Source organism: Metarhizium acridum (assembly GCF_019434415.1).
Source record: "Metarhizium acridum strain ARSEF 324 chromosome Unknown scaffold_577, whole genome shotgun sequence".
Taxonomy (NCBI): Eukaryota; Fungi; Ascomycota; class Sordariomycetes; order Hypocreales; family Clavicipitaceae; genus Metarhizium; species Metarhizium acridum.
Window position 1 is genome coordinate 427696 of NW_027094045.1, and position 26522 is coordinate 454217.

Below are 26522 nucleotides of genomic sequence, written 5' to 3' on the forward strand. Positions count from 1 at the left end.
TATTTAGCTCTCTCGCATCATGCTAGCACAAGTCTATGTGTCTTCTTTATATCACTTGTTTTACAAGAACGCCTCCCATCTTCTGTCGATTTGTTTTCTCCGAACCTAGGCACACGTTAGCTTGCTGCAGGGTTGTAACGGGAGGGTGAGCATGACTTACCACTGGTGCCAGGAACAAAACGCCAGCAAACAGGGCCGCAACGGTGCCCACCAACGTCACCTTGTTGAAGCCCTTGCCCAAAATGTCAAATACGCCGCTAGGAGCAGCTCGGGTGCCGAAAATGTCCACACCATAGGCGAAAAGCAAGCTGGTGCTCTCAACGGCGGCTGGCGTGGCAAGAATCTCCTGCACGCCAAGCACGTCTAATTCGTGTGAAACAATGCCCCGTCCGTCAATCTCAAATTGAGGCGTGTACTTGATCAGAGCCTCTGCTTCGACCTCAGCAGGAGTGGGATCACGGTCGACGGGACGACGGGGGTCAATGATGTGTCGAGACACCGCAAGGATGCTGTGGCTATCTGGCAGGTATGCAAGGAGCTGGCGGCTAGTGATGCCCTGCAAGGTCTGGGTGACAGACAGACTCTTCAGCTGCTGAGAGAAGACGTATGCTTGCGAGACCACATGGGGCAGAGGAACACAAGTGGGAGTGTCGACTGGGTTCAGTGAGGAGAACTCTGCAGCGTCTCCGAGGGGCCCACGGTCGTTGGACTCGGGAGATTCATACAGATCCGAAACGGCAACTTGGAACCCCTTGATTTTTCGGTCGGTACCGTCGTTGACGGTGTAGTCGCCAAAGAATGTGCAGGCATACCAGTTTTCGGCCATGGCACAGGACACGCCCTTGGTGCTGTCCACACCGTGATAGACCTGAGATGCAAGCACTTGGCCAGAAATAATGTCCAGCAAGTGAACCGAAAGGGTGCTCGTGGCCTCCTCAATGGCGGCAACCACAATGGTATTAGGGTTGAAATACTTGTACGCCACCTTGCGGTCTCCGAGAACACGACCAATCGAGGAAATGGGATCGTGGCTGGGTGGACTGGCAATGTCGACAATCTTTTGACCCTTGCCGACCTGGAACTGCCAGATATCATCCTTGATGACTTCTCCATCTTTTGCAGCAAACTTGACGCCCTTTACGCCAAGGTTGCCATCACGGAGGACAACGGTATCATTGGGGATGGCCCCAATAGGCATGTTGGGTACTGGAAGTCCATTTGCACCCAGCAAAAGCAGCCATTGGCTAGGTCCGTCGCCAATGACGGCAGTGGAAGCAACCTTGGTGAAGGATCCAGCTTGATGCGCTTCCAGGATCTTGCCAGTGGTGGACTCGATGGTGGCACGCTCACCGTTGGATCCCACAACCGTCACAACACTCTGAGCATCCTTGGCCACGATGCCCCTGATTACAAGAGATTCGCCAGGGGCCACGTGGAATACGGCCTGTGACCACAAGATTTTGCCGTGGCGACCAGTATCGAGGCCATAAAAGCGACCTCGGCGCGTAGCCACAACGACAATCTTGCTGAATCCAAATGTATCGCGATGAAGCCCGTCCTTGTGACCGGTTAGATCCGCGCCGAAGATGCCATCGACGATGCGCTGGGGGAGGCGAGCGAGATAAGCAGGAAGATGCTCCAAGTCTGCAATGTGTCGATTGACGCGGTGAATATAGGCGGCAACAGGGTTGGCGTGAGCCTCCTCAGCCAGCACTTGGGCAAGTCTCTCTGCCTCGGGAATTTCAGCCCAGACAGCTGCGACAGCGCCAGAGAGGCCTTCGTGGCGAGTCCAGTCAACTTGGCCGTTCTTGATGAGAACCCAGTCGTCTCCATCAGTAACAGCTGCCGAACGAATGGCAAACTCCTTGCCGCCGGCCTTCTTGATTACTTCAGAAACTGCATGGACAGCAGCGTGACCATCTTTGTACGGCCAACTGGCAAGGATGCCATGGGACTCGGAGGATACAATTGAAATTTCATTCGCTGTAATGCGAGTAAAGTAGACATTGGCAGCATCGGAGCTGGTCGAGAAGGCCCCCGGCCCGGAAAGATGTGGCAGCTCATATGCCTTGGAGACCTGCCCGCTCTTGAGATCGGTGTGGTAGACGATGGCCTTGTGGCCAGTCTTGGTGCCAATATGAAGCAAGAAATGAGGTTGAGACTGGGCGAGATGGGGAGCATGAATACGAAGCGTCTCTGTCCCATCGGGGAGAGTAAACTCCTGCTTAGCTTTCGTGCCCAGCACATTAACGCTGAGCTTGGAGAGGTCCCTGCTTGCCCAGGCGGCGATGGGCGCAGCCGAGTTGGCGCCAACGAACATGACATCCTCGACTCCGTGGATGTCGCCCTTGTTGCCAACGGACCAGTGATCAACGCGAGCACCAGTGGCCATGTCTAAAGACGTGACCTTGAGGTTATAAGAGCCGGGCGAGCCATGCAGACTGAGCACGTAGATGTTGGCTATGTTGGTCGAAACCTGGACGGGCAGGTCCTTGCTCGTCTCGCGAAACTCCCAAACCACGGTGCCAAGAGCGCCGTGTAACCGGCGAAGAACCGTCACGCCGTCCTCGTCAAACAGGGCCAAAACATCTTTCCTCGGGGTTTCTGTCAATTCCAAAATTTCGAGGTCCTTGACGATACCCTTGAATTCCATGTCCCAGATATTTCGGCCCGTAAGAGCATTCCACGCTTGTACCTTGGATCCGTAAGCCGACGTGACCCAATTCTCGCCTTCCGGGGCTCTGAGATGGCCGCCTCCATTGGCAATTCCATGGCTAATGTGCTGGCGCCATACCAATTCGCCGTTGCTGGGATTGATAGCGCCAACGACGCCAACGTCGCCGAGTGTGTAGAGCAAGCTGGCCTTGTCCTCGTTGCGCGGTCGGTGGAAGAAGGTAGTCTCGACCTGGGGCAGACCGACGAGGGAGTAGTGGAAATCGATGTCGCCGACTTCGTCTTTGAAGACTGCGCCTGCGAGCGACGACAGGCCCAGCAGCAGGGCTGATTGGAGAGTGCGCCGCATGTCGAGAATGAGTGTGAGCGGCGACGTCGTGCTTGGGCTTCGTCCCCGAGCTGTGGAAGCCTGTGGGGGGGGATGGCGTCTCAAGGTCGAAGCTGTCAATTGCTGAGTCAGCAGACAGTCACCTAGGGTAGCCTCTGATGAGTTGAGTTTTAGAAGCGTCAATGATGTGCGCGGTACTCGGCAGAGCGGAATATATTGCAGTAGTTCAAGTGATTTTATTTTGCTTTTCTTTCTTTGGGTACGAGACCTCTAGTTATTTTCATTCGAAGTTGCGATGCATTTTACGCAGTCCGTCTTAGTATCCTTGAAGACAGTGAATCTGGCCGCGCCTGCGATAGAAGAAGCTGATACTGTCAATTACACCATTACGACTACCAAGTACTTGTATTCTGCACGTCAAACAAGTTCAAAAATCTGAGTAACAAAACTCAGCGCTGCCATTTTGCATCATTTAGCACACAACCTTCTATATCTCCGTCCCGATCGCTCACCCGCCAAACGGAGTCAACGTGACTTTGTGTTACATTGAAAGCCTTGAGCCGTGAAGGCTCCCACCAGATACAACGGCACGTATTGCACCAACACAAAAAAATTCCAGTCCTCATCACAAGGGTACAGAAGGGGTCATTTATGACGCATGGATGAGCCGCGAGAGGCCCAGACCCGGATGGGCAGATTTGAGGCTGCTTTTGAAGCGGCCGCCTAAGGTATTTCTTGAATGCACTTCGGGTTGTTATGACAGTACGTGGGTACTTACGTATCGATGTATTTGAGAGCGATAGCAGGCTCTTCTGCCATGGTTATTGCTGTTGTCGCCAGCCCAATTAATTGTGCCATATTTAGACAAAAATGGCGACAACCCTTGCGCCGCTACACCTCCTCATGGTCTGCCCTCAACGCACATCAACTCCCACGGGCCCCTTTCCCAATATCTATCCAAGCATCTTCAAGTTTTAGACACTAGACGGGCTCATCTCGCCTGCACTCGACGCCCAAGCCAGCTGTCTCACACGCCACCCGTCATGACGTCGCAGCCGTCCAACTCGGGCCAACTTACACGCATAGCAAAGGGTCACGACACCATCTTCACACAATACAAAACACCACCCTACCCACCATGTGAGCCTCACGCTGGTCCCGCGGCTACACACATCCATCATGGGTCAAGAACTGATTGTCCCGCATGGCGATATGCCCGGAATGCCATCCGCCTGGTTCGCCTGGCTTCATCATCATCCAAATCCCCGGCCATGTCCATCATTTAAAGTGTTGTGTGTCCCCGGCCGTGTTCCGACCAAATCACTACACCCAAGACTCGGTCCAAATATCGAAGATTTTCCACCATGAGAACAAAGCTCAGCTCTAAACGACATTTCACGCCATCCGACCCGGCCCAATTGCCCAGCGTATAGACCACACGCCTCAAATCCCCAACCAGACATGCCAACCAACGCAGCATAGAACATAGAAACCCCATGGAGGAAGAGCATCCATTTTGGCAAACCAAGCCCCTAATACCAGCCTTCTCATCCACGCCGATCCCGAGCCTCTCCCTCTCCGCCGCCGGCCTCCTCGCCCTCGCCGACCTCCACACGGTGGCCCAACGAACCGTCATCACCGGCGGCTCCTCATGGCTCGACGCCCTCGTCCTCGCCCCCGGCCTGCAATACCAACAGGCCGTCGACGCGCTCTCCCGAACCAAGGATCCCCTCCTCTCCGCCGTGCTCCAGTCCCCGCCCGGCCAAAGCGAGACCATCTACTCCGTCAACAACGCCGCCATGGCCCAGTACATCCGGCGGCTGTGGCAAGAAGCGAGCCCCGGCGGCACGCCGACGCTCAACGTCGGCGTCATGAAGGGCCTGACGCCGCGCCAGCAAGTCGAAGCCGTCAAACGCGCGCTGGCCAGTCTCGTGACGAGACGAAAGGGACGCATCGCCCACGTCGAGATCGACTTCCTCAGCCACGTCTTCTACCTGCTGAGCCCGGTGCTGACCGTCGTGGCGAGCACCTTCATGGTCCTCCTCGCCGACTGGTGGGGGCTGTCCTTCATCGTCGCCCTCATGGCGTCGCGCATCCTCAACATATACTCCATCAAGCAGCGCTCGCGGCCGTCCCCCCTGCCCGTCCCGGACAAGGACCACGACGGCGAGTACGCAATCCACCTGGGCGACGGGTCGCGCATCCTGCTCCGCGGCCTGGGCTCCGACATCCGCGCCATGACGACCCAGATCTGGCTGAGGCAGCAGAGCGTCGCCGAGAGCTACTTCGAGGCCGCGGCCAAGCTATTGGTGTACCTGGTTGCGGCGTTTAGCGGGAACCAGACGCAGGCCGGGGCCATGGTGCTCATGGCGCTGCTGGTGTCGAGCGCCGCGCTGTTGGGCCTGAGCAACGCCCACGCGAGGGGGCTCCAGGTGAACGGGAGGATCGCGAGGCTGCAGGGGATGGGGCTGGCCGCGGCCGGAGACAGTGAGCAGGGCGTCGCGGATGGGAGGTTGTGCAAGGACTTACCAGACGAGCTGTTGGAGGGGGATGCCGCTGGTGCGTCCTGACAGAGTACGGGGATATGCGAATGCACATCAGGCGTATGAGGTATACATGCAGACATATACACGAGCCTGTCACGAATCATACAAGAGGCGGAGGAAGCGAAACGGCGCCATTTTGCAGGCTTTATTGTACAATAGCCATACCCAAACAGAAATACATGTTTATATCCCTATTTACAATCCCAAACGTCGTATAACAAAAACACCCGTACGCTCCCAAAACTACAACGCTTTCCCAGGGATCTGGTTTCGATCTTGTTTGAATAGCCTGAACGACAAATCTTAATGTTGCCACGCATACAGGCGTGCATTATTTATATATCATAACAACTGTAAGCCGCTAAACGACTTACGCATTCGCTGGCTGGTCGTCATTCCTTTCTTCATCTGCAGGCTGACGCTCTGGGACTGCGTCTGCTGTGGGCGGCTCAGCTGCAGGGGGAGTAGGCGCGTTGGGGGCTTCTGCTTGAATGTCGACAGGTGCTGGTTCTAAAGCTGGTTCAACTGTTGATTCTTCTGTGGGCTCATCTTTGACTTCGTCTTTGGGCACTTCCCCGACCGGCCCCGTTTGTTCCACAGCTGGCTCCTCGGCCTTTGGTTCTTCCATGGGCACATCTGATTCCCGAGCTGCTGCTTCCTCATGGGACGCCTCCTTTACCTCTTCGGGCGCGGACACGGGCTCCTCGTGAAAGACCTCCGGCACAGGGGCGGGTGGGGTCGGTTCTTTAGCTTCAGGTATCGGTTCTGGCTCAGGGGCAGGAGGCGAGACCTTAGGTTCGGCAGCATCGGTGATGATTGCATTGGGCTTAGGGGAAGTAGCTTCCTTAAGCGCATCGTCTTTCGACACTTCCACCTCTTCTAGTTTCTCGGGCTGCGTTTGATCATTAACCAAAGGTGTGTCCTCTTTAGCCTCTGCAGCAGGAGAGATTTCCTTGGGCGGTGAAGGCGCCTTTGGCTGCCCTTCGACCGGCTCCGCCGGTGCCACCGCTAGATCCTTTGTATCCTCTACAGATGCGGTTCCAACCTCTGATGGAGCCCCAGACTCAGTGAGGGGGAACCTGACGGACGCAGAATCCTCAGGTTTGATGGTGTCTTCAGTCATGATGGAATCGTGAGGATGTAACGGCGGGCGGTCGGAAAAAGAGGCGAAATCGGAATGATGGCTTTCCCTGCTCTTGTCTTCGCTGTCTGAAACTCTGTCTTGGCCGTCGTCAGCCTTTGGGCTGGAGATGTTGCCTACCTGCTCGGGCGGAGGCGGCAGCAGAGCTTCTTCTCTTGATGCGACATCGGGGCTAGCTGTCTTGGGCGGTGACGGGGCCTCGGGCCTTGTTTCCGAGTGTTCTTGCTCAGCAAGCCCTTCAATTTTGGGAGCTTCTCCAGCTGGTGCGTCTCCCGAGAGCACATCTACATGGGCTGGAGCCTTGTCTTCATCTCCAGCAACTGTGGATGCAGGCTCAACAATCATCGACTCCACCTTGGACTCGGCATCAGTTGTGTGGCTCTTTTCCACCATTAGACTGGGCGCGCTGGTCATTCCCGGTATTGCCGTAGGCTCCAGCCCGGATACCGGCGCATCCTCAACAGCTGGAGGGAGGGCCTCTTGCGTCTGCACTTCGGTAGGCGACTGCAGCATCACGTTCTTCAATGGACTACCCTCAGGCCTGGGCGAGCTGGTCGCAAGATTGGCGAGAGGCGGCGCTAGGGTGAGGGGCGGTACCACTTCCGTCTGCGTGATGCCATCCATAGCGTCAACAACTGGCTTGCTTGTGGTCGGAAGCTTGGCTTCTCCCACAACATCTGTCATCTCCTCATCCCGAATCTTCGAGTCGTCGGCATTATCACCCTGCTGATCAACATCTTCTTGGTCTTCGTCTTCTCCGTCCTCACCATCTTCTCCCTCATCATCATCTTCATCCTCGTCGCCATCTGCCATTTCGCTATCGGGATTGGGAGTACTGACGCCCTCTTGAGCGATACCCTACCACGTCCACAGTTAGTATCCAGATATATTACACATCTCGTAAGGGTTCTCACATTCTCTCCTTGGCCTTCAATCTTGACAAAAGACGCTGTACCCCCACCAGCCGAAGCGACACCAGCGGGTTGACCTTCACCAGGGAGTGGATTCTTGATCTTTTTCTTTCCCCGCCCAGGGCCGGCCTTGGACTTTCTCTTGGGTGGCGGCGGTCGTCGTCTCGGGGGCGGCACAGGAGCTACAAATGCCTCCGCAGCAGGGGCAGGAGCGGGCTCAACACGCGTTGAGATGATCTCTCCAACTACGTGCTGACCCTCAGCAAGTGTCACTTCCTCCGTGTACGGATTGCCCGCAGCATCTATTCTTCGTACAGTTGCCCTCGTGACTGTCGGTCCTGTAGCTCTGTCTTCGATAGTCCTGCTCGCAATCGTGACGGTGCCCTTTCTCCGTTTAGCTAGGTGAGATAAACCCGACCCTTCGTTGGTGCGCGGGATCTGCTTCCACAGCTTGATAGAAAACCCCTTGACTGTAGTTTCCTCTTCCTTCTTCTCATTCTTCTCTACGGCCGGAGCATCCTCCGCTTCGGCCTCTTCTTCCTCGGCGGGCACAGGTCGCTTGTACAATTGGCCGGATCGGGCGGCACGAAGAAGCTCCTGGCTGTGCGGCGCTAGCAAAGCCGAGTCTTTTGGCATGCCGTGGAAAAGTTCAATGGCCCAGACGTCGTTTTGTTGCAGAGGCTCTTGGGGAAGTGGTGGCGCTACGTTCACCCACTCCTGCCGCCATTGTCGCACGGGAAGACCTAAAATATCATTAGGAGATGTTCAATTCGATATTCAGATATTCGCAAACCTTCAAAGTCATCGTGTTCGGCGTAACCGCTTCGATTGGCGCGTCTGGTCTGAAAAGGCATGTTAGCTGAAGTGGATCATTCCATCCTCGCATCTGGGAAGTACGAACTCCTGGCGCCATTGCTAAGCAGACATGAACTGTTCTGCAGCAGACCCGTGAAGATGCGCTCTCGCCTGGTTGTGTGCGCAAACTGCAGTCTGTGTATGGCGATGACTTGCAGAGACAGTCCGGGTCGTGAATGCGATGCGCCGAAAGGGTACACGTTCGCCCGTCTGATGGGTGGTCTGTCAAGATTTGGGTGAGGCTAGGCGCGACGAGGCCAATTACGAGGCTGCGACTTGATGACATAAGCGCAGGACAATCCTTGCATCTGCAGCTGGACGGCATTGCCGCAAGGGGGTCGGGGAAGCGCGAGAAAACTTTGCCATGTTGAATTTGATATTATTTACGCTCTTGCTATTACTAAAAGGGTCCAAGTCTATTCATTGCCTTTCATAGAGGTGCAGTCGAACCGTCCCCTGTCGCAATCGAGGGCGACACCTGACCAACGGCCTGGTCACGCCCTGTGCATTCAAAAGATAATGTTGTAAGAATAGGTAATCGTTGACATGTGCTTTTATTACCTCCAAGTGTATGGCCCAAATCTGAAGTGACGCCTGCCCCAGAGCTAGTGAAGATGCTCAAGCTAAGGTATCCGTTGTAATTTCAATGTACAGTCATAATCCGCCGCCCTACTATACAAGCTTCATGAGATATTCACTGAAGCGTCCCTTGCTTTTATCTCAGTCCCAGCTACAGAATCATCAGCATTTGTATTTTGTCAAAAGGCCCGTGGCCTCATGGATGATGGACGCCTACCCTTGGTCCTTCTGCCCAACCACCTCGCCGTCCTTTGCGGTATCCCTGCCCTGCCAAATGTTAGCTTTGATTGTGCCTGGATGGCGGCGTCAAGATGATGGCGTACCGAAATGCCCCCCTCGACAACTAATCGATCCAGCTGGTAGAACTGCCCGATGACCGTTTGTCGCTATCGATTCACATCGATTAGTATCCAGTCAAAATCAGCGCATAACGGCTAGGTGTCGTGTTGCATCGCTAAAAACCTTCATCACCTGGAGTTCCTTTAACCCCTTCTGTACCAGTTCCTGCACTTTGCGCGGGTCTTGAACGGACATGTTCTCTCGAAACGCATCTCTCGTTCGGCGCTTCGCGTACTCTCGGAAGTTGTATGCTGAGAATTGTTCGCCCTGCCGTAATAATTGGCGATACTAAGCAAAACAATGCGTTAGACTTTGGACCTGAGCGACGCTAACCGGGCACAATCTTGCACTCGATGCCGCCTGTGCGAAAATGCCGGATACCCGGGGAACCGAATGTAAGGTGAATGCGAAGGGCGTTCCCGATAATCGGATTCCGGTATGTCGATTTGGAGGATGTGTCATTACTCACGAGAGATCGAACTTGTTGCGGCATGTCACCTTTCAAGCTGCCAACGAGCGACATTGTGGGATGGTGGTTTTTGATGTCGTTGACAATGAAGAAATTCACTGGGCTGGAGGGATTCAAGGCCTGGTTGACGTGAATGACATTTCTGGGGGCAGCGCTTCGTTCGGGTGGAGAATTGTCCGAGCCCGATTATCACCGAAAATTGACATGTTCTTGACTGGTAGACCGTTGGCGTCGCCACTCGCCCGACTCCACAGGAGCTTTCGTCCAGCTATCTTCTCGCGAACATGGAGATGGGGAAAGATTCGGCTCATATCATTGTGCTCGAATGGCATGGTGTTTTGACAGGGAATTGGTGCCGACACTTTGGATGGTACAAGTGCGACTCTAGCAATGCTATACATTTCACTAGAGATGCAAACAACCTGCGGTGTCGTGTCGTGGGTATCATGTTTATTTTGTTGCATGCAATGCCGATATCATACGGAACGTCGGCCTCTAATTTCTTTGTTTCCACTTGCTCTATCCAACACTCTAGTAGGTACTACTTGCAGGTCAGCGCAACACATGGCTGTTTGAGCCTCATGAGGCCTTGCGGCTTCATCCTTTTACACTCGTACGAAATTTTGTATTTCGAATAATCCTCAATTCTCCTCCTAGCACTAACGGCGGTGGGCTTCAAGGCGACTGTGTTACTCTTGAACTGCCTTGGCTGACAGTGCGACAGGTCAATCCGTAGGTTGTAACTCTCATCCCTACCCTCATTACCCTCAAGTTCCGAAATGGCGCTTTGTCGACGCCTCCTTTAGCTTTGGCTGACTACAATTCATGATGTTTTCCCAACATCACGATACTGCATCGTGGCTTTTTGTAGTTCCTTTTGCTCCTCTATAATGGCTTTCAACTCCTCATTTTCTTTAAGCAGCCTGGTATCTTCTTTGGTACCCGGGTGAGAATTAAGGACCGGAACTGTGGCGCTCTCAACCGCATCGATAGGCAATCCTGTCGAGTTGAGCATGTGGCTGAACCGGCTACCCTCTCCGAAGTCTCCTTCCAGCTGAGCAGTGATAAAGTATTGCCGCTGACTCTGATTGGGTTTCACCACGCTTGCAACTATGCACGGCTTCTTCGATGATAACAGCGGCACGGAAACAAGATTTGTAACGGAAGCGTTGAGATTCGCCAGCTCGGTTGGATGGGAATTGTCAATCAGACTCCAGTGGAGAATCTTTCCTTTTGTATGACCCGTCAACACTGACGTTCCATCGTGGCTCAATGCAAGACAAGATGCGGGACCGTCGGCTACATCCGAAACTCCCAGAGGAGCACCTACTTGAACAACAATCGAGGCAAGCTCAGCGCTGCGAGACCCAACCAGCGGCTTGTCTCCAAATAGCTCAACTAGATACAGTCCTCCATCTTCAGCGCAGGCAAACAGAGCTCGAGCGGAGGCATCGAGAGAGACACAGAGTGGCGGAGACGGGAACAATAGAGTTCGAAGCACTTGGCCTGTTTGATAGTTCCACAAGATGCACGTCTTGTCAGTGCTGGCAGATACACAAAGGCTTGTTTCAGCATTGGTGCTTGGTCCGACAACCAAGTCGGTGACGGTGCCGCGATGGTTAGACAGGGTCAAGTCGGGCTCATGTCCTGCGTCAGCACCGAACTCAAGAAGACGAGATAAAGACCAAACATGGATGTTGGAGTCCTCTGATGCCGAAAGCACATGATAGGGGGTGACGGCTAGACAAGTGACAGCTTGCACATGGCAAGGCGGTGTGGTAACTTGTCTGCCGGTGGAAATCTGTCTCGAAAGGTTAGAAGAAAGAAGACACGAAAGAATCAAGGCAACATGGCAGGCCGAAAAGGATTGTCGCGAGGAAAAAAGAAAACTGGCCACTAACCTCCCACAGAATGAGTCGTCCTTCAGATGTACCCAAGATGAGAACGTCGCCGGCAAGGGCTAGACTACGAATTCGCTCGGGAAAAGCTACCAGGGTTTCTTGGTTGCCACGGAGCCGGGAGTAGACATGTACATGGGCCTTTTGATCCTGAGCAGCAAATATGTGCGTATCATTGACGGCGATACCATGAGGCGGCGCTGAACTCTTCTTAAAAGTAGACTTGATTGACCAGGAAGGAGTCAATGAGTGGCCGTATATGCCGACATCTTTTGAAACCGCCGTATTAGCAGCAATTGGCGGTCCGCAGATGGAAGAGAATATCTCCTCAGACAGCATGTCGAGTTGAATTGGTGTCGCGTTTTTCGAATGTGATGGACGCAGGGCCTGCACTAGCCTTGAGTAGCAGCAGGAGGCGTAGCCCCGTGAAGGCAGAGCCAAGAAAACAAGGCAAGACAATCGTCAATCCTGACGGATCGCGGACAAACGGTACGCAACCAGTAAAGCCACATTCAAAGCTTGGCGCGAGGGCAGACGCTGGAGGCAATGCGTCGTTGATTCTTTGTTTCTGGGTGGCTCCAACAAAAAAACGAAGAAAATTGAATCCATACGCAATGCCGTCAAATCACCAGCCTCCAATCCCATGCACGACGGCCGAGCCCCACACAAGCAAGAGCTTATTGCGGGTTGTGGATTGTCAGAGCCACGGAACGAGGAAGAGGTTGAAAGGTGAGGATGGTTGGATTTCAGACGAGAATGCATACCACCCGACCATTGCTCGCCTACCTGACCTGACCCGACCAGACAGTGAGTGGCATGCCAACATGGCAAACACTAACGGCCCACCACGCAATGCAACCATAACAAGGGAGGGCGAAGGTATTGATTGATTGAGCCACAAGTCGAGACAAATGTGATGAGCGAGGCATCGCAATGCTTTTTTCATGCGTTTTGTTCTGCTGGCGTACAGGGAAAAAGAGGCGCCAAGGAGATTTTGCCTCTTGCGGCAGACATGATGTATTGAGCCGTCGAGCAGGCACCGAGTATCGCGTTTGCGTGTTTGCCATCCGCGGCTACATTCGCATCGCATGCACACAGAACAGTGACATTGGGAATAGACATACGACCGATTGTTAGAACATTTGTCAATTGCCCTTGCAGGTGAAATGCTTGCTTGCTTGCTTACGCGCGTGCGCGATGTGCTTTGGTCCGGGTCAACTGACGGCAGGTGCGAGACACTGGTCAACTGGTGTAACTACCTAACTCGTGACCTACATCTGCTGTGTTGCATTTGCCATGCCGGACATTCTTTTGATCCCTGAACCACTGGACTCTCAACCCTCACCTGGAGAGGACTACCGAGTACGAAAATTCATCCTTGCTTCTGCCAAGTCGCTGTCACAGTCATCATTGCTTTATCCACCTGTCATCTTATCCGCCGTTAAGTGTTACGTACTTCATCATGAAACTACACCTCTTCCATCAGCCTGCTTGCTTTTTCGGCTCTCTTCCTAGCCAGGGATGGCTCTGATCGATCAGTGCCCCCTTGCTTCTGTCTCAGCCGCTCACATCACCGCCCTGCGTCTTGTTTGTGGGCTGGGACTAACTGACCAGTTAGCTAGTACCCGCGGCTCTGTGCTTTTCGCTTGATCATAGTGCTATCTATGGCTCTCGCTTCCCATCATTCTCGGAAGTATCACTGGCTTAATGCGATGCCCCCCTTTGCCAACTAGTACTACATACAACCTGCAGCCAGAAAAGCCTAATGGATGCAACCTGACAGACGACTCCGCGCCATCCGAGAACTGATGAGAACAAACTTCAAGCTGCACCAAATTTCGACAATACGGCGCGAAGCCAGTTCAAAATATAAGCCGTTGCCAAATTAATTACTCATACCACGGGCTGGACGCAGGAATGATTACATGGTCGAGCTCCATGCCACATGGCAGCCCTGTGGATTGCTCCCGCTTCTATGGCTCGAAGACGCTGCCCAAAGACCCCTGTACCACCAGAGTCTTGGACACCGCCGCTCGTTTGGGGCACTTCGATGTGGCTTGCATTGGCGAGGGCCTTGATTGTGGTTGATTAGCTTTTATAAAATGCAGCCTCACCGTTAAGGGCATCAAGGGCAAGGCCAAGAGGTTTTGCTGCATGTTCCATCAAACACGCCCTGGTTTCCGTATTGCGCACAATAGATCCGTCAATTCGACTCGCGTTCAGAGCTGCCTGGTTACCTGGGACATTGCCCAGCGTCATTGTTACACATAGTGCTAACAATTTCAGTACGAGCATCATCACGAAAAGCTGTAGCATCAATTGCGAAAATCCGCAGCTGCTATGCTTTGAACTCCGCGGCAGCTTAGGGGCTCTTGGTTGTTTCTTTTTCGACAAAGTATTCAACGCCTCCCTTGATGGTGTCATGTTGAAGGGTTTCGTAGCGCCACTGCAACTTTGCTTTTGTATTTTGCGCACTGTTGTAGTTTTGCTTCTTTCAACCCCGGCAGTCATCAGAGTATTTTCAACGTCCGCCCAACCTCGCCGCCGCCCTGCGAAGCGTCATAAAGGGTGCTATAGTTCCTCTATCGCCCCTCAATACCAGTATTCTTCGCGAAGACACAGTGCGACAGCCTTATGATTATGATTCCCACAGTTGTCTCGCCTGTATCCAAAATCAACGGGCATCCTTCGCCGCGACGTCCAAATCCACTGCCGGGCCGTTAACACATGATCTGTTGTTTTCTGTCTCTGCATGTTTATTTCTTGATTGCCAGTGTTTCGCTATCCTTGGTCTGTGCATGGTTGTTTGTTCTGATTGTATGGCCACCCAACTATCGATATAACAATACGCCCCCATCCCCAAAATTCAGCGCTCCTGCCTTGCGTCCTAGGCATTCCCTTTCTCAATGCAAATACTACCCGGCAGTAAAGAATCGGCGTTTGCGTCTCTGTTTGGCTTGAAGCTAATTCCCATTGGAAGTGAATCGCAAGCGCCATCGACTACTGACAGTGAATCGACGTCAACTGCGAGGTCGTCACCATCAAGTGGTAGGAGAAGGTCTGTGTCAACCATGAAGGATCTTATTCCACTTAAACTTTCACCGTCTTCTTCAAGTGTTTGGAGCGACAGTCAGCCTACGCCAGCTGACGAAGGTATGGCGGATCGTGTGGCCGACTGCCTACCCGAGGTCCTTGCTAGAGACTTGGAGTTGTCGGCGGCTATTTTCGCGGAGAAAAAGATGACAGCTGGGGCTCCCGTGATTCCACTTTCTGCCGAGGAGCGAGCAAGGTTACGAGCCAGCAGGCTGGCCTTGTATTCACCATATCTAGCAGCTTCCGCGAGAGTTCATCCGCTCGATCCCATTGAGGAAAGGGATTCCACGGCATCATTCGTCGACCAGGAAGTAGAGCTTCCTGTGGAAAGGCATGACCTTGATTCTGAGTCATCCAGCACGACTAGTCACTGCAGCTCAGACGGCGCCGAACCACCCGAGTTTCGCCATCGCGGTTCCGTCGTCACCACCGCAACGTCCTTGGCGTCCGTGGCCTGCAGACGGAAGAACTCGCTTCTTCCTGACAATCAGGTTGAACACAGTTGGATTGAGGCCGATTCGGACGGCGAGGATCATGTTGACAGCACAACACAAGAGTACAATGTGGGATCACTGTCTCCACGACCACCAACGCCGCCTTGCTCTGAACTCGGCTCTCCTATTACCGAGAGAGGTACAAAATTCGACATACCAAACCCTTGGATCCATACTCAAAGCTCCCTCCATCAGAAATCACACTCTGTTAGTGGTGGCTCTCCGAGTGTGCCAGTTCAGAGGCAGCTCTCCGGTAGAACCCCGAGCTTGCCTGTGCGACCATCGACGATGAACGGGCCAAGAAGACAGTCCACAGAGGATTCATTCAAAAATGATCAACTTCAAACGACGTGTCCGACCCAGTGTCAATCTTTGAAGACAATACGGCGCACACAATCGCTTCGAACCAGTGCTACAGACTCATTCTTTCCAACTCGTCGGCTACAAATGCCGTTACTCCAGCCAGCCATCCGTCCGGAGACGTCACTAGTCACCAACGCATGCTCGGTGTCCGATGACGAAGGCTTATCCCCCGTTGCGAATTATGACTCTGTCAAACCCCATGCATTATTTGTCCGGCCGCCGACACCTCCCGAACCTCTGCGGAGTGTTCAGTCGTGGCTCAACAGCAGCCTCCAGCCATATCCCTGGGTATCCCACAACGACGAGGCTGCAAGAGCTGTGCCCTTGCCACCGGATGCTATCGAGACACTGCGGGTGTCGGTGGCATGCTTCCCGGAAACGATGCTTTTGACGTCTAGTCTGACCGTCGAGACCATTCGCAGCTACGCGAAGAAAATGCGGCATCCTGTCACAGAAGCGCTCAGCATTTCCGGGGATACATCCATCCAGCCACCAAGGAAATCGCTCTGGCGCAAGGTTTTCGATTACAACAAGGGGCCGCAGCTATCGGATTGGGAAACAAGACCGAGGTACTCCAATTCACGCCAGGGAAGTAGCATGGGTTCATCATCGTCAGAGGAACTGGACATGCCCAAGCCGTGGACTCCAATCAGAAATGTGTTCGGGCACTGTTCTGATTACATTTGCGACGCAATATACGCCCATATCGTGTCGTACAATTACGTTTCGGCCTTGGTAGCACGCAACCCCGTGCCAGTTGCCGGCAATGGGCGCACCAGCTCGATAAGCACCAGGGACCAGCAACAGCAAGATGACATTCCAAAGAAGGCCGCGTCCTTGCTCGGCCTCACAGCTTCAGCTTCCGCAGAAAGAGCGGCCAGCAGGGGCCGATTCCCCAGGCGCGTGAGCTCGCCTCTCGGCGAATGGAACAAGGAGGGCATCATGACCAGCCGCAACACCACGCCCAGCAGCCAAGACAATGCGCTGCGGGTGATACAGAGCGGCCTGCTGCAGTGCATCGCCAGACTGGTAGCCACGGCCAAGCTCATGGCCGACAGTGACGCCGGAGAAGAGCGAATGGTGGACATGGAGGCTGAAGACGCAGACATGCTGTTCATGAGAAGCCTGTGTGAAATTGTCCGAATGGCCGAGGAAGCGTCATGAGCAAACAACGTCACTGGCGACTCCTCATTGTTTGTTTCTCTTTCCCTATGTAGTAATTCTTGTCTCGTTTGTAAGCGTCTTGTAAGCGTCTTGTATGGTTAGGCGGTGGTGGCACTCGGATACCCCGGCGGATGGTAGTGGTGACGAAATTATAACATGTCTCACAGACACATGGCAGCAGTATACTAAATCCAAAAGAGCAGAAATCTCTTGGGAAATGAAAATAATCACCATCCCTGTCCATTATTCCCACATTCCGCCTCAAGCAATGTCTGCTCCGTGCTGTCGTCTCCCAAGATACATCTCTCAAAGCAGTTGCCCAACACCACATCTCTTCTCGCCGATCAAACGCCCAGCCTGGCCAGCGCCTCCTCGGCCTTGCGCCTCCAAGCCCGACACAGGTCCATCTTGTCGGCCCGCGGACACACCTCGACAATGGCCCTCTCGTACCTCACCACGTCCCACACGGCGTCGATATCCCCATTCGTCGCCTCCCACCACTTGTCCACGCCGCGCCTCTCGAGCTCGCGCTCAAACAGGGCCCTCATGCGGTACTTTTCGTCATGCCCCTCCTGCGAGTACTGGCAGTTCCAGAGAAAGCCGCGCGCGGGATCCCGCCTCACGGCCGGCACCACGGCGGCAAACTCCCAGTCCAAAATGGCCGTCAGCTCCCCGTCCTCGGAAGCCATGACGTTGCCAAGGTGCAAGTCCTTGTGCGCCAGCACCATCTTGGTGTCCAGCCTCAGGCGCGGCAGCTCGACCGCCAGCGCCCGCAGCCGGGGCAGCAGGCCGCGCGCCCAGGCCAGCCGCTCGTGCACGGAAATGGCGTGCACAAACGCGCCCACGAGCCCCTTTACAAAGTCGGCGTGGGAGGCGTACGGCCCCGCGGGGCTCGGCGCCTCGACCGACTCGTCGCTCCCAAACTCGGCCTCCATGTCCGGCAGGAACCAGAAGGTGTCCTCCAGCAGGGGGCCGGGCACGACGTCGCCCCCGACGAGCTGCAGGCCGCCGACGTGGCGGAAGGCGTGGGCGTGCAGCTCGACCAGCGCGTCGATGAGCCGGTTGACGAGCCGCAGCCTGGCGGCCTCGGGGAGGCGCGCGTAGACCGAGTCGACGCTGCGGCCGGGCATGCGCTCCAGGAGCGTGAACTCGCGGCCGAGCACGTTGCTGCCGGTGCAGTCGTGGCTCACGACGCGCGGCACGGGGATGCGCGTGCGGGCCCGAGACGCGCAGCACCAGGCCGGTGCCGCCCCCGGGCGACGGCCGCAGGTCCAGCAGCTCCGCCGGCGGCGAGGCGTAGTGTATCAGGTAGATCCTGTGGAAGGCCGCGTTGGCCTCGAGCGGCGCGATGGACGTGGGCTGCGGGAGGGAGAGGAACGTGAGGAGGGTGGCGATGAGGGCCGGGTCGACGGGCGGCGGGAGCCTCTTCCCGGGCACCATGGTGCGAGGGTTTTGCTTTACTCGCTGTTCAAGATGAAACAAATAAAGCGAGGATTGGCGGAGGGCTTTGCAAAGGCAACAATCTGAGTCAAGGAGCCTCGCAGCTCTCACAATACAAGGCTGAGCGGAGGTGGTCAATACTCGTGCTGTCTGGTGTAAGTGGTGTCGTTTTTGACGGGGGATCCACAGGGCCGGCCGAGACGCACGGCGGGCCCCCGGCCGCTAGTAACGTCAAATCACAGATACGGCCGATCCCTGTTCAACTGCAACCCTCCCCGGCGTCATCGTCGTGATGCAAATCTAACATCATCATTGTCTATTCACCAATGCTACAGTTGATGCAGCCTCCTCCTTGACGCCCATCCCTGGCAAATCTATCTGTGCTATACATGTAAAAATAGTAACAAGTTGGGTATAATGCGAATCCGCCGCTGTCAAACGCCATAAACCAGTAGAACCTCCAACGCCCTCTTCAATTCCACCATGCCATCCGCGTCCTTTTTTCGGCCTTTTTTTTTAAGCTCCATTACAATTGCCATGGACCTTTTTTATCGCCAAATAGCTCCTCATGCCAGGGCTTTTTCCCACTCTGTTGACATACGCCCTCCCATTCGATGGATGTGATGGAGCCGCCAGATTTGGCGTCAGGGGACGCAGGTTCAAAGACTTTGACCATTCTGTTGCGGAGATCGGACTTGGGCGTCCAGTATTTTGTTACTTGGTCTCCTCCCTCTGCGGGAATTCTTGCGAGAGGGCGAATGGTGTTTTTGGCGTCCATCGGGAGGAGCGCTTGCGCGACCAGATTGCGTAGTTGCGGGTAGAACCACATCTTGCTCCACCACTCATTCAGACGGGTTGACTTGAGGTTGTTCACGTAGGCGTTGTGGTGGATGGCTACGGGGGTGACGCCAAAGAAGAAGTCAGTGTAGAGCGATGCATCGCCCCATTTGACGCCGGATAAATGCTTTGGTCCAACGCCGGCCTGGTCGAGTTCCGCGGGCACACCCTTGACCCGAACCTCGCCGTTGGGAACACCAGCCTTGGCTGATGCTTGTTTCAGTGCCTCCTTGTCGTTGATTTTGGCAAAGTAGCCGTCCTCTTCGGCAGAGCATGTAGGCGGAATTGTGCTGAAACTATAGTCCAAGCCGATGCCGTATTCGAATCCTTCGCCATTCATCGCAGCCTTGGCAATACTGCGTACATCGGCCGGCAGACGGGAGAGGTAGTTTTCTGATGCGGTTCCGTTCCAAGTGGTGCCCAGTTCGCGCATCCATTCTCGCCACATTTCCTGGTCGCCAATCACTTCACCAAAGAGAGCCTGGTCGCTCCAGAGTTGCCTTCCCCGGTGGGCAACGGTTTCGACCTTGGCTTTGGCACGGGTGAGAGCGTCGCGGAGGGAGCCCATTGTACCCATGATCATGCCGCTGTTTACGCATCGTGGTCGGATCTTTTTGAATTTTCGGGCCGAATCGAAGGGCATGGTGAGAACCTTGTCGGTGCCGTCACCGTACATGTCGGAGGGCATGGGCGACTCTGGCCAGTGTGAGTAGTGTGGATCGGATCCAGAATCGCTCTTCGGGTGGCAGTCCTTGGCCGCTGTGACAACGATGGACTGCTTGGGCGGTTGAATAGGGAAATCTGTCGCAAAGCCTTGGGCATCGTCCCACTGCTGCCGCACCCTCTCGTCAGCTTCGCGGTTGAGTTGGTGGTAACGTTGAATGAGCACCGAGGGAGGCAGCTGGAACCAAATGTCGTGAGCGTCGACAAGAACGGCCAGATCGTCTTGATGAACATCGCCATCCTCGCCCTCTGCCAGAGAGAGCATGTTCTCGATAACTGATAGAAAACTCTCGAGTTTGGCAACATGGCTGCCGGCCAAGTGCCATTCAGGGCGGTTGAATTCACCTCCCCAGTTCAACAAAATTGGTGCTGGATAGCCCAAGGCTACTGCTGACATGACGGACTTGCATAGATTGATGTGAGGCGAGTCGGCGGGCATAAAGATGCGAAGACGGCGATCGCCACCAACTGAGATGGAGCGATTGCCGGGCTACAATGCTTGGAGTTGCTGCGTTGTGAGGACTTTGTCCGGCGGCGGGCCTTGACCCGTCTTATATCCAAGGGAATCTAATGAGGGCTGTGTGTGACCACGTTAGCGGGCTTGTTCAACAAGAATGATGTCGTCGCGGTGTGTCCCAAGTCCGAGTCAACTTACAACCAGGTAATGGGCTGCGAGTCCTGCAGCTGCCAGCAATGCGGTTCCACCGACGATGCATTTGGTCAACCTGCCCGCCTTGGTGCGATGAGTAGAGGGCAAGTCATTTGACGAAGTTTCATACTGAGGAAGCGGGCGGTAACCTCTTGAGGATAGACCAAAGTTGAATCGCATTTTGGCTGCCGTCGTGTAAAGGCAGTGTGGTTCCACCTCACACCACGATGAACGAAAATCGACAGCGAATGGCAGCTAGGGCAAGGAGACGGGAAGATAAAGGGCAGAAGGAGGAAAAAAGAAAAAGAAAATATAAGTTCCAAGACTGAAGCAGGTGGAAGCAAGGACAGAGAGACGAAAAGATGACACGAGACAGGCTTTCCGGCTGAAAGGGAATGAGAGCATTCTCCGGCGGCTCCCCGGCCAAAGTCTATTCGCACGACACCGAATTCAAATACAAGTAGTGTAGACTACCACAGCCAAGACCCATAGTGAAATGCAGACACAGACAGGGTCCGGGGAGACTAATTGTCACACTTTAGAGGGCACCAATTATAACGATAATGTATATATACAAGTCCATGTTTAGCTATAAAAGAGAGAATCGTATGCGCTCTTTTTATAAGTGCGCTTATTATTAGGGTTATTTACTCGTGGTTAAGGGTTTACCCTTATTTAATTAAGCGTACGTAATTTATACCTATAATAAGTAACTTATTCTAATACACCCCTTAATTAAGCCTATTATTAAAGCTATTATAAGTATTATTTTCCTTATTTAAATGCTTACTTAAGCGTTAAGGGTACGATTATAGGCTTAATTACGTATACCTTACCTTTTCTTAGCGTTTTAATTAGCGTGGTCTTTTATTAGCTAAAGCTATTCTATTAACCTTTTATTTATTAAGGTAAGTTAAATATAAGCTATACGTTCTTATTAATCGTGCTTATTTTACTTTTATACGCGTAGCTTATTAGTATTATTAGCTTCTTATTTCTTTATTATATACTACTTCTTTAGCTATAACTATATTTTAACTAATATTATACTAGTTTAAAGGCACGCGTTACCCTAGGGTTATTAAAGTATATAAGATATGCTAAATACCCCCTAGTAATAACTATTAGGCTCTTATCGCTTACTTTTAAAGGCTTTTAGTGTAAAGCCTTCTTCTCTTAATAAAATAGCTAAAGCTACCCTTAGGTTACTTAATTACTTTAATAATTAATAGTAAGAGGTTAATAAAGCTTAGTATACTAAACGTTAGTTAATTATTAAGAGAGCTAAGAAATTATTAGTATTATATTTTATAAGCTATTAATATATTAATTAGATTTATTAATACGCTTTTAAGCTATTACCCTTAAGCCTAATATACTTTATAATATCTCTTATAAGGGTTATATTTAAGCGGCTATTACTAATAAAGAGAAAGGTTAGTGCTATAAGGTAATTAAAGGCAGGTTAAAGCGCTATTATTTGTGTAAGGCTAATAATTATACTTATACGCCTTAATAAGCTTATTTTCCGTTATCTTCTTTAGTTTTTATACTTAATACGCCTTAAATAAACGCTAACCTTATATTAATAATTCTATTTTAATTCTTATAGCTAAGCGAATATTATTAGCGCTAAACGTTAATAAGAAGGTTAGTTTTTCTCGCTTTAATATTATAATTTAAATGCTTATTTAAGTATATAAATATATAACTAATATTATAAGACGCTATAATTATAACTTAATCTTCTAGTAAAGCTAGACTCTATTTATAAAGACGCTAAGTCTCGTAATACTAGGGCTAATATTACTACTAGGGGCTTTTTAGTAGCATTAAATTATAAAAAGGCTCGTATAAAAGCTACGATTAATATTATAATAAATAAGTTCTTTTCTTAATTAAGTATTATTATAATATAAGCTATACTTACTTTTATATAACGTTAAGGCCTTAAAAAGTTATATTTACCTTTTATTATATCTTACCTTAAAAGGGGAGAGTAATCTTATATTTATAAGGCAAATATATCCTATACCCCCCTCTAATAGTTCTCTTACTTATATAGCTTATAAATATTAGGTTATATTCGTAAATCTACTAAATTTAATAGGCTTTTAAAGTGTTTAAATTGCTACCTACTAAGTGCCTTTATAAAACCGTCTACTAGTATATCTATTATAGGAAGGTATAATACTTTAAAGCTTCCCTTTTTGTATTTCTACTTTAATTACATTAAATAAATGTTTATATAGCGTAAACGAGTATTAATTTATTTGCTTATATTAAGTATTAAGCGTATAGTTTATTAATTATTATAATAGATATTATAGTCTTATTATAGGTTAAATTTAATATTACGAAAAAGGCGCTTTAAAGCTATTATTTTCTTTACTATTTATTATAAAGCAAGTAACTTTACTTTAATTGTAAATGTAATTACCATTTATTAACGCGTTACCTTTTATATAATAGGTTCTTTAAATAATATTATAAGGTAGCCTTATAATAATCTATAGGTAATTAGGTTATTTGCGTAGAAAGTATTACTCGTAATTTCTAATACCTTAATATTCTTAATCCTATTATAATAAAGAGTAACTTTACTTATAGTAGCTAAATATTAAATAGCTTAGTCTATAGCCTTTTAATGCTTAGGGCCTAAGTTTATAAGGAATTAAAAGAGCTTTAATACGGTAAACGCTATATTTAGCCTTATTATAATTACTATGTATAGCACTAATTTAACCTTTTTCTAATACCCTTTAATCTCTTACTTAATTACCTCTTTAATACGCGTAATTAGCTTTATAGCTAGAATTAGTATAGCTAAAAACGTGTCTTTTTATACTTAGCCGAATTTTTCATTAATCTTATTAATATAAGCCTTATAACTTAGGTAGATTTTCCTGTTTTTATAGTCTTTAATAATTTATATTTTAAGGAAGAAGCGCGTTTTACCTTTATTCTTTAAATTATATGCTTCTTTTAAGCTATTAATTACGCGGTTTACTACTTTCTTATTATTCTTATAGTAAGTAAAGATAATATTATTTATAAAGAAAATTAAAAACACGTTTTAAGCTTTTAAGTAAAAGATATAAGGCTCTTTTATACTAAAAGTAAGCCTATACTTCTTTAATATTATACTTAATTCTTTAAATTAAAGGCTTAGTAAGTCACGTAATTTATATAAAGCTTATAGTAGTTTTACGTAAAATCCCTCTTTTTTAAATTCTAAGGAAAGCTTATAGGTTACTAGTATTACGTGCTTACCGCGTTTTACGTAAAGAAAGGCGTTCTTTATATTAAATTATCTTAACTTTAAGTTAAACCTAGCTATTAGCATAATTATAATATAAAAGGCGTGCGCTATAAGTATTATTACGTAGGTTTATTTAATAGTAGTGCGCTTTTATATATCTTCTTATATAATTATACGAGCCTTATATTTAATAAGGTAACCTTTCTCATTAAATTTATAGAAGTATATTTACTTTAAAGGTGATAGCTTAAATCTTACTTTTAAACGCTTAATTTCCCTTTAAGTACCTCTTTTTTATAGTACCTTAATCTTTACTCTTATAGCTTTAAACTATTATTCTTTTAAAGGGTAATTTAGCATTTCTTTCCACGTTATTAGTACCTTTAAGAAGTTTAATATATAAATTTTCTTTATTTTAAGTTATTTATTAATTTAAGCTTTATTTCTCTTATTATAGTTTACGTTAATTATTATAAATACTATAATAAAGCTCTTTATAATCTAGTCTCTTATTATCTAGTAATTAAGTAAATGTATTTAGGTAAAGGCTTTTTATATTACTTTAATTAAAAGGGTATTAGGTCTTCTTTTCTTACTTAACCTCTTTAATATATATTAGTTTAGTTTTCTCTTTTATAGAATATTCTAGTTTACGCGTTTATTACTCTTAAAGCGTACGCTTTTATATAATAAAGGTAACCTTTCTTTACTCCCTAATTCTTTGTTAATTACTAATGCTAGTTTAGCTTCTAATTATACTAGTTAAGGTATAGTTTCCTTTAATATTAAGGCTTAACCCTTTATAAGTGAGCGGTTAGCTAAGCTATTATTTGCTTAAGAAGCTTACTTAACTAAAGCTCTTTACTTATTTAATTCTAGCTATTATTTATCCTTAAAATAAACTGTTTTTATTATTTAAGAAGATTATACGCTTAAAAGCGCTAATAATATTATATTATTAAGCTTAATAATATTTAATAATTCGTTACCTATAGGTTTCTTTAAAGTTAACCGTAGCGTATAAAGGCTTAAATTCGGTTATAGCTTTAGCTTTTTATTTTAAGTGCTAGGTTAAGCTTTTACCCCTAAGCTTATAAGCGTATTAAAGCTTATCTTAATAGGTTCTTTATTAAAAGTTAATATTAAGTTAACCTCTTTATTTAGCTTATTATTAATTTAAATTAACTTAACTTAAGCGGTTAACTCTTTTATTAAAAGCTCTTTTAAGCTTTTAACGCGTAAATTATAGAATATAAACTTATTAAACGTAATATTTTAAGTTATTATTACCTAGCTAAGTTAAAGTACTTAAATTTAATAAATATTAGTAATAAAGTAACTAATAAGGTAACTAATATATCCCTTAAGGCTTATTTTATATATACGCTTATTTTAGCTAGCCTTATAATCTCTTTAAAGCGAATATACGTGGCAGCTATAAGCATATATTATACTTTAATTAGGCCTTAGGTTAACTATATACTCCCTTATAGGTAAGTAAGCGTTAGTCTTAAACTATAATTTAAGGCATTTAAAAGAGCTTTTCTAGTTATAAGCTTAGTTTAGGCTTATATTATATAGGAAAGTAGTAGCTTAAACGCTTTTTAATTATAAGTTTACGGGGAGCTTTACGCTATTAAGCATTAAATTTAAGCTAATTATAATTTATTAGCTAGCCCTTTTAACGCTTTTATTTAGCTTATAGGTATATAATAGTAAGCATTTAAGCTTAATACCTTACGCTTTTACTTAGCGTTTAAAGATTAAATTACCTGCAACTATAATTATAGATCTCTTATTATTCTACATAAATTTACATATTAATAGCTTAAATTATCTTATAACCTATCTCTTAAAATACATGATAATATTAAATATAGTAAGTTATTTTTTATTTAGTAGCGGATAATATTATATTATCTTAGAATATTTATTCTTAAATACTAGAAGCTATTTTATACTATTATAACTTAGCTTATAGTTTTAAAGGTCCTAATATACTCGCTAAAATAGTCTTAATAACTTATACTTTTTAGGTTACCTTAATATAACTTAATATACGTAAACTTACGTATATATCTTATAGTTAATACGCTTAGTTCCTTTAATACGCACGTTTCTAGTATATATTAATAGCTTAAATAAAGCTATTAGTTTTAAATAGCTTAAATAAAGGTGCTATAACTCTTTAAAGTCTTCTCTTAGCCTTAAAGGGTTATAGCTTAGCCTTTAATGCCTTAAGTTTTATATTCTTATTTTATTTACTTTAATAATCGTAAATATATTAAGAGAAAAGCTTATTATTATAATAGGTACTTTAAGTTTAAAAGGGTAATTAAAAAGTAGCTTATATTTAAGAAATATTAAGTTATACTTTTAAATTAATAGTATTAAAACTATACTTTATTTTATAGGTTTAAAGCGTAATATATTATTAAAACTATATACTTAAGCGCTCTTTTCCTATAAGTAATTAGCTAAGATAATATTAACGTAAAAGTTTTTAATTACGTTAATATCTTTAAGTATTAGGTTTTTAATTTAAGGTTTATTTACACTATTTAAAAGCTTCTTAAGTATATAAGTCCCTTTTTCTTAGATTAAAAAGGTACTTACGTTTACCTTTATAAATTCGCTCTTAGTTTTCTTATATAAGCTAAGCTTAAGAAGATTAATATTATTAATAAGATATATAACGCTATAGTTATTAAGGAGTATACTTAAAGAGAGTAGGTACTTACTTATACTTATAGTATTA

At 48.3% G+C, this 26522-nt stretch overlaps 9 protein-coding genes across 10 annotated transcripts; 2 read left to right on the forward strand and 7 right to left on the reverse strand.

The window, feature by feature from the left end:
* Window positions 1-60: 60 nt before the first annotated feature.
* Window positions 61-3022, reverse strand: J3458_021011 (uncharacterized protein; the record flags this gene model as incomplete). The annotated part of the gene is made up of 2 exons (XM_007812571.2): window positions 61-105; window positions 161-3022. The coding sequence occupies 2 exons, from the start codon at window positions 3020-3022 to the stop codon at window positions 61-63; spliced, it is 2907 nt and encodes a 968-aa protein (XP_007810762.2).
* A 1475-nt stretch (window positions 3023-4497) lies between these two features.
* J3458_021012 (uncharacterized protein) lies at window positions 4498-5571 on the forward strand (the record flags this gene model as incomplete). The annotated part of the gene is made up of 1 exon (XM_007812572.1): window positions 4498-5571. The coding sequence occupies one exon, from the start codon at window positions 4498-4500 to the stop codon at window positions 5569-5571; it is 1074 nt and encodes a 357-aa protein (XP_007810763.1).
* Window positions 5572-5917: 346 nt separating this feature from the next.
* Window positions 5918-7501, reverse strand: J3458_021013 (uncharacterized protein; the record flags this gene model as incomplete). Its single annotated transcript, XM_007812573.2, has 1 exon — window positions 5918-7501. The coding sequence occupies one exon, from the start codon at window positions 7499-7501 to the stop codon at window positions 5918-5920; it is 1584 nt and encodes a 527-aa protein (XP_007810764.2).
* Window positions 7502-8816: 1315 nt separating this feature from the next.
* J3458_021014 (uncharacterized protein) lies at window positions 8817-10001 on the reverse strand. 2 transcript variants are annotated; one of them, XM_066122348.1, is made up of 5 exons: window positions 9842-10001; window positions 9496-9660; window positions 9357-9419; window positions 9251-9300; window positions 8817-9184 (listed from the first exon to the last, which is right to left on the reverse strand). In XM_066122348.1, exons 1-5 carry the CDS (start codon window positions 9893-9895, stop codon window positions 9175-9177), a joined length of 342 nt encoding a protein of 113 aa, XP_065972602.1. In that variant the 5' UTR covers window positions 9896-10001; the 3' UTR covers window positions 8817-9174. The 2 variants fall into 2 exon arrangements, with proteins under 2 accessions (XP_065972602.1, XP_065972603.1); XM_066122349.1 differs by having other exon boundaries at window positions 9357-9660.
* Window positions 10002-10136: 135 nt separating this feature from the next.
* On the reverse strand, window positions 10137-12879 carry IPI3_3 (Pre-rRNA-processing protein ipi3). The gene is made up of 2 exons (XM_007812574.2): window positions 11743-12879; window positions 10137-11642 (listed from the first exon to the last, which is right to left on the reverse strand). Exons 1-2 carry the CDS (start codon window positions 12076-12078, stop codon window positions 10665-10667), a joined length of 1314 nt encoding a protein of 437 aa, XP_007810765.1. The 5' UTR covers window positions 12079-12879; the 3' UTR covers window positions 10137-10664.
* A 341-nt stretch (window positions 12880-13220) lies between these two features.
* J3458_021016 (uncharacterized protein) lies at window positions 13221-17615 on the forward strand. The gene has a single exon (XM_007812575.2). The coding sequence runs from the start codon at window positions 14646-14648 to the stop codon at window positions 16851-16853; it is 2208 nt and encodes a 735-aa protein (XP_007810766.2). The 5' UTR covers window positions 13221-14645; the 3' UTR covers window positions 16854-17615.
* J3458_021017 (uncharacterized protein) lies at window positions 17198-18293 on the reverse strand (the record flags this gene model as incomplete). The annotated part of the gene is made up of 2 exons (XM_066122350.1): window positions 17198-17986; window positions 18090-18293. The coding sequence occupies 2 exons, from the start codon at window positions 18291-18293 to the stop codon at window positions 17198-17200; spliced, it is 993 nt and encodes a 330-aa protein (XP_065972604.1).
* Window positions 18294-18819: 526 nt separating this feature from the next.
* J3458_021018 (uncharacterized protein) lies at window positions 18820-20292 on the reverse strand (the record flags this gene model as incomplete). The annotated part of the gene is made up of 1 exon (XM_066122351.1): window positions 18820-20292. The coding sequence occupies one exon, from the start codon at window positions 20290-20292 to the stop codon at window positions 18820-18822; it is 1473 nt and encodes a 490-aa protein (XP_065972605.1).
* A 51-nt stretch (window positions 20293-20343) lies between these two features.
* Window positions 20344-20682, reverse strand: J3458_021019 (uncharacterized protein; the record flags this gene model as incomplete). The annotated part of the gene is made up of 2 exons (XM_007812577.2): window positions 20344-20430; window positions 20509-20682. 2 exons carry the CDS (start codon window positions 20680-20682, stop codon window positions 20344-20346), a joined length of 261 nt encoding a protein of 86 aa, XP_007810768.2.
* Between the last annotated feature and the right edge of the window lie 5840 nt (window positions 20683-26522).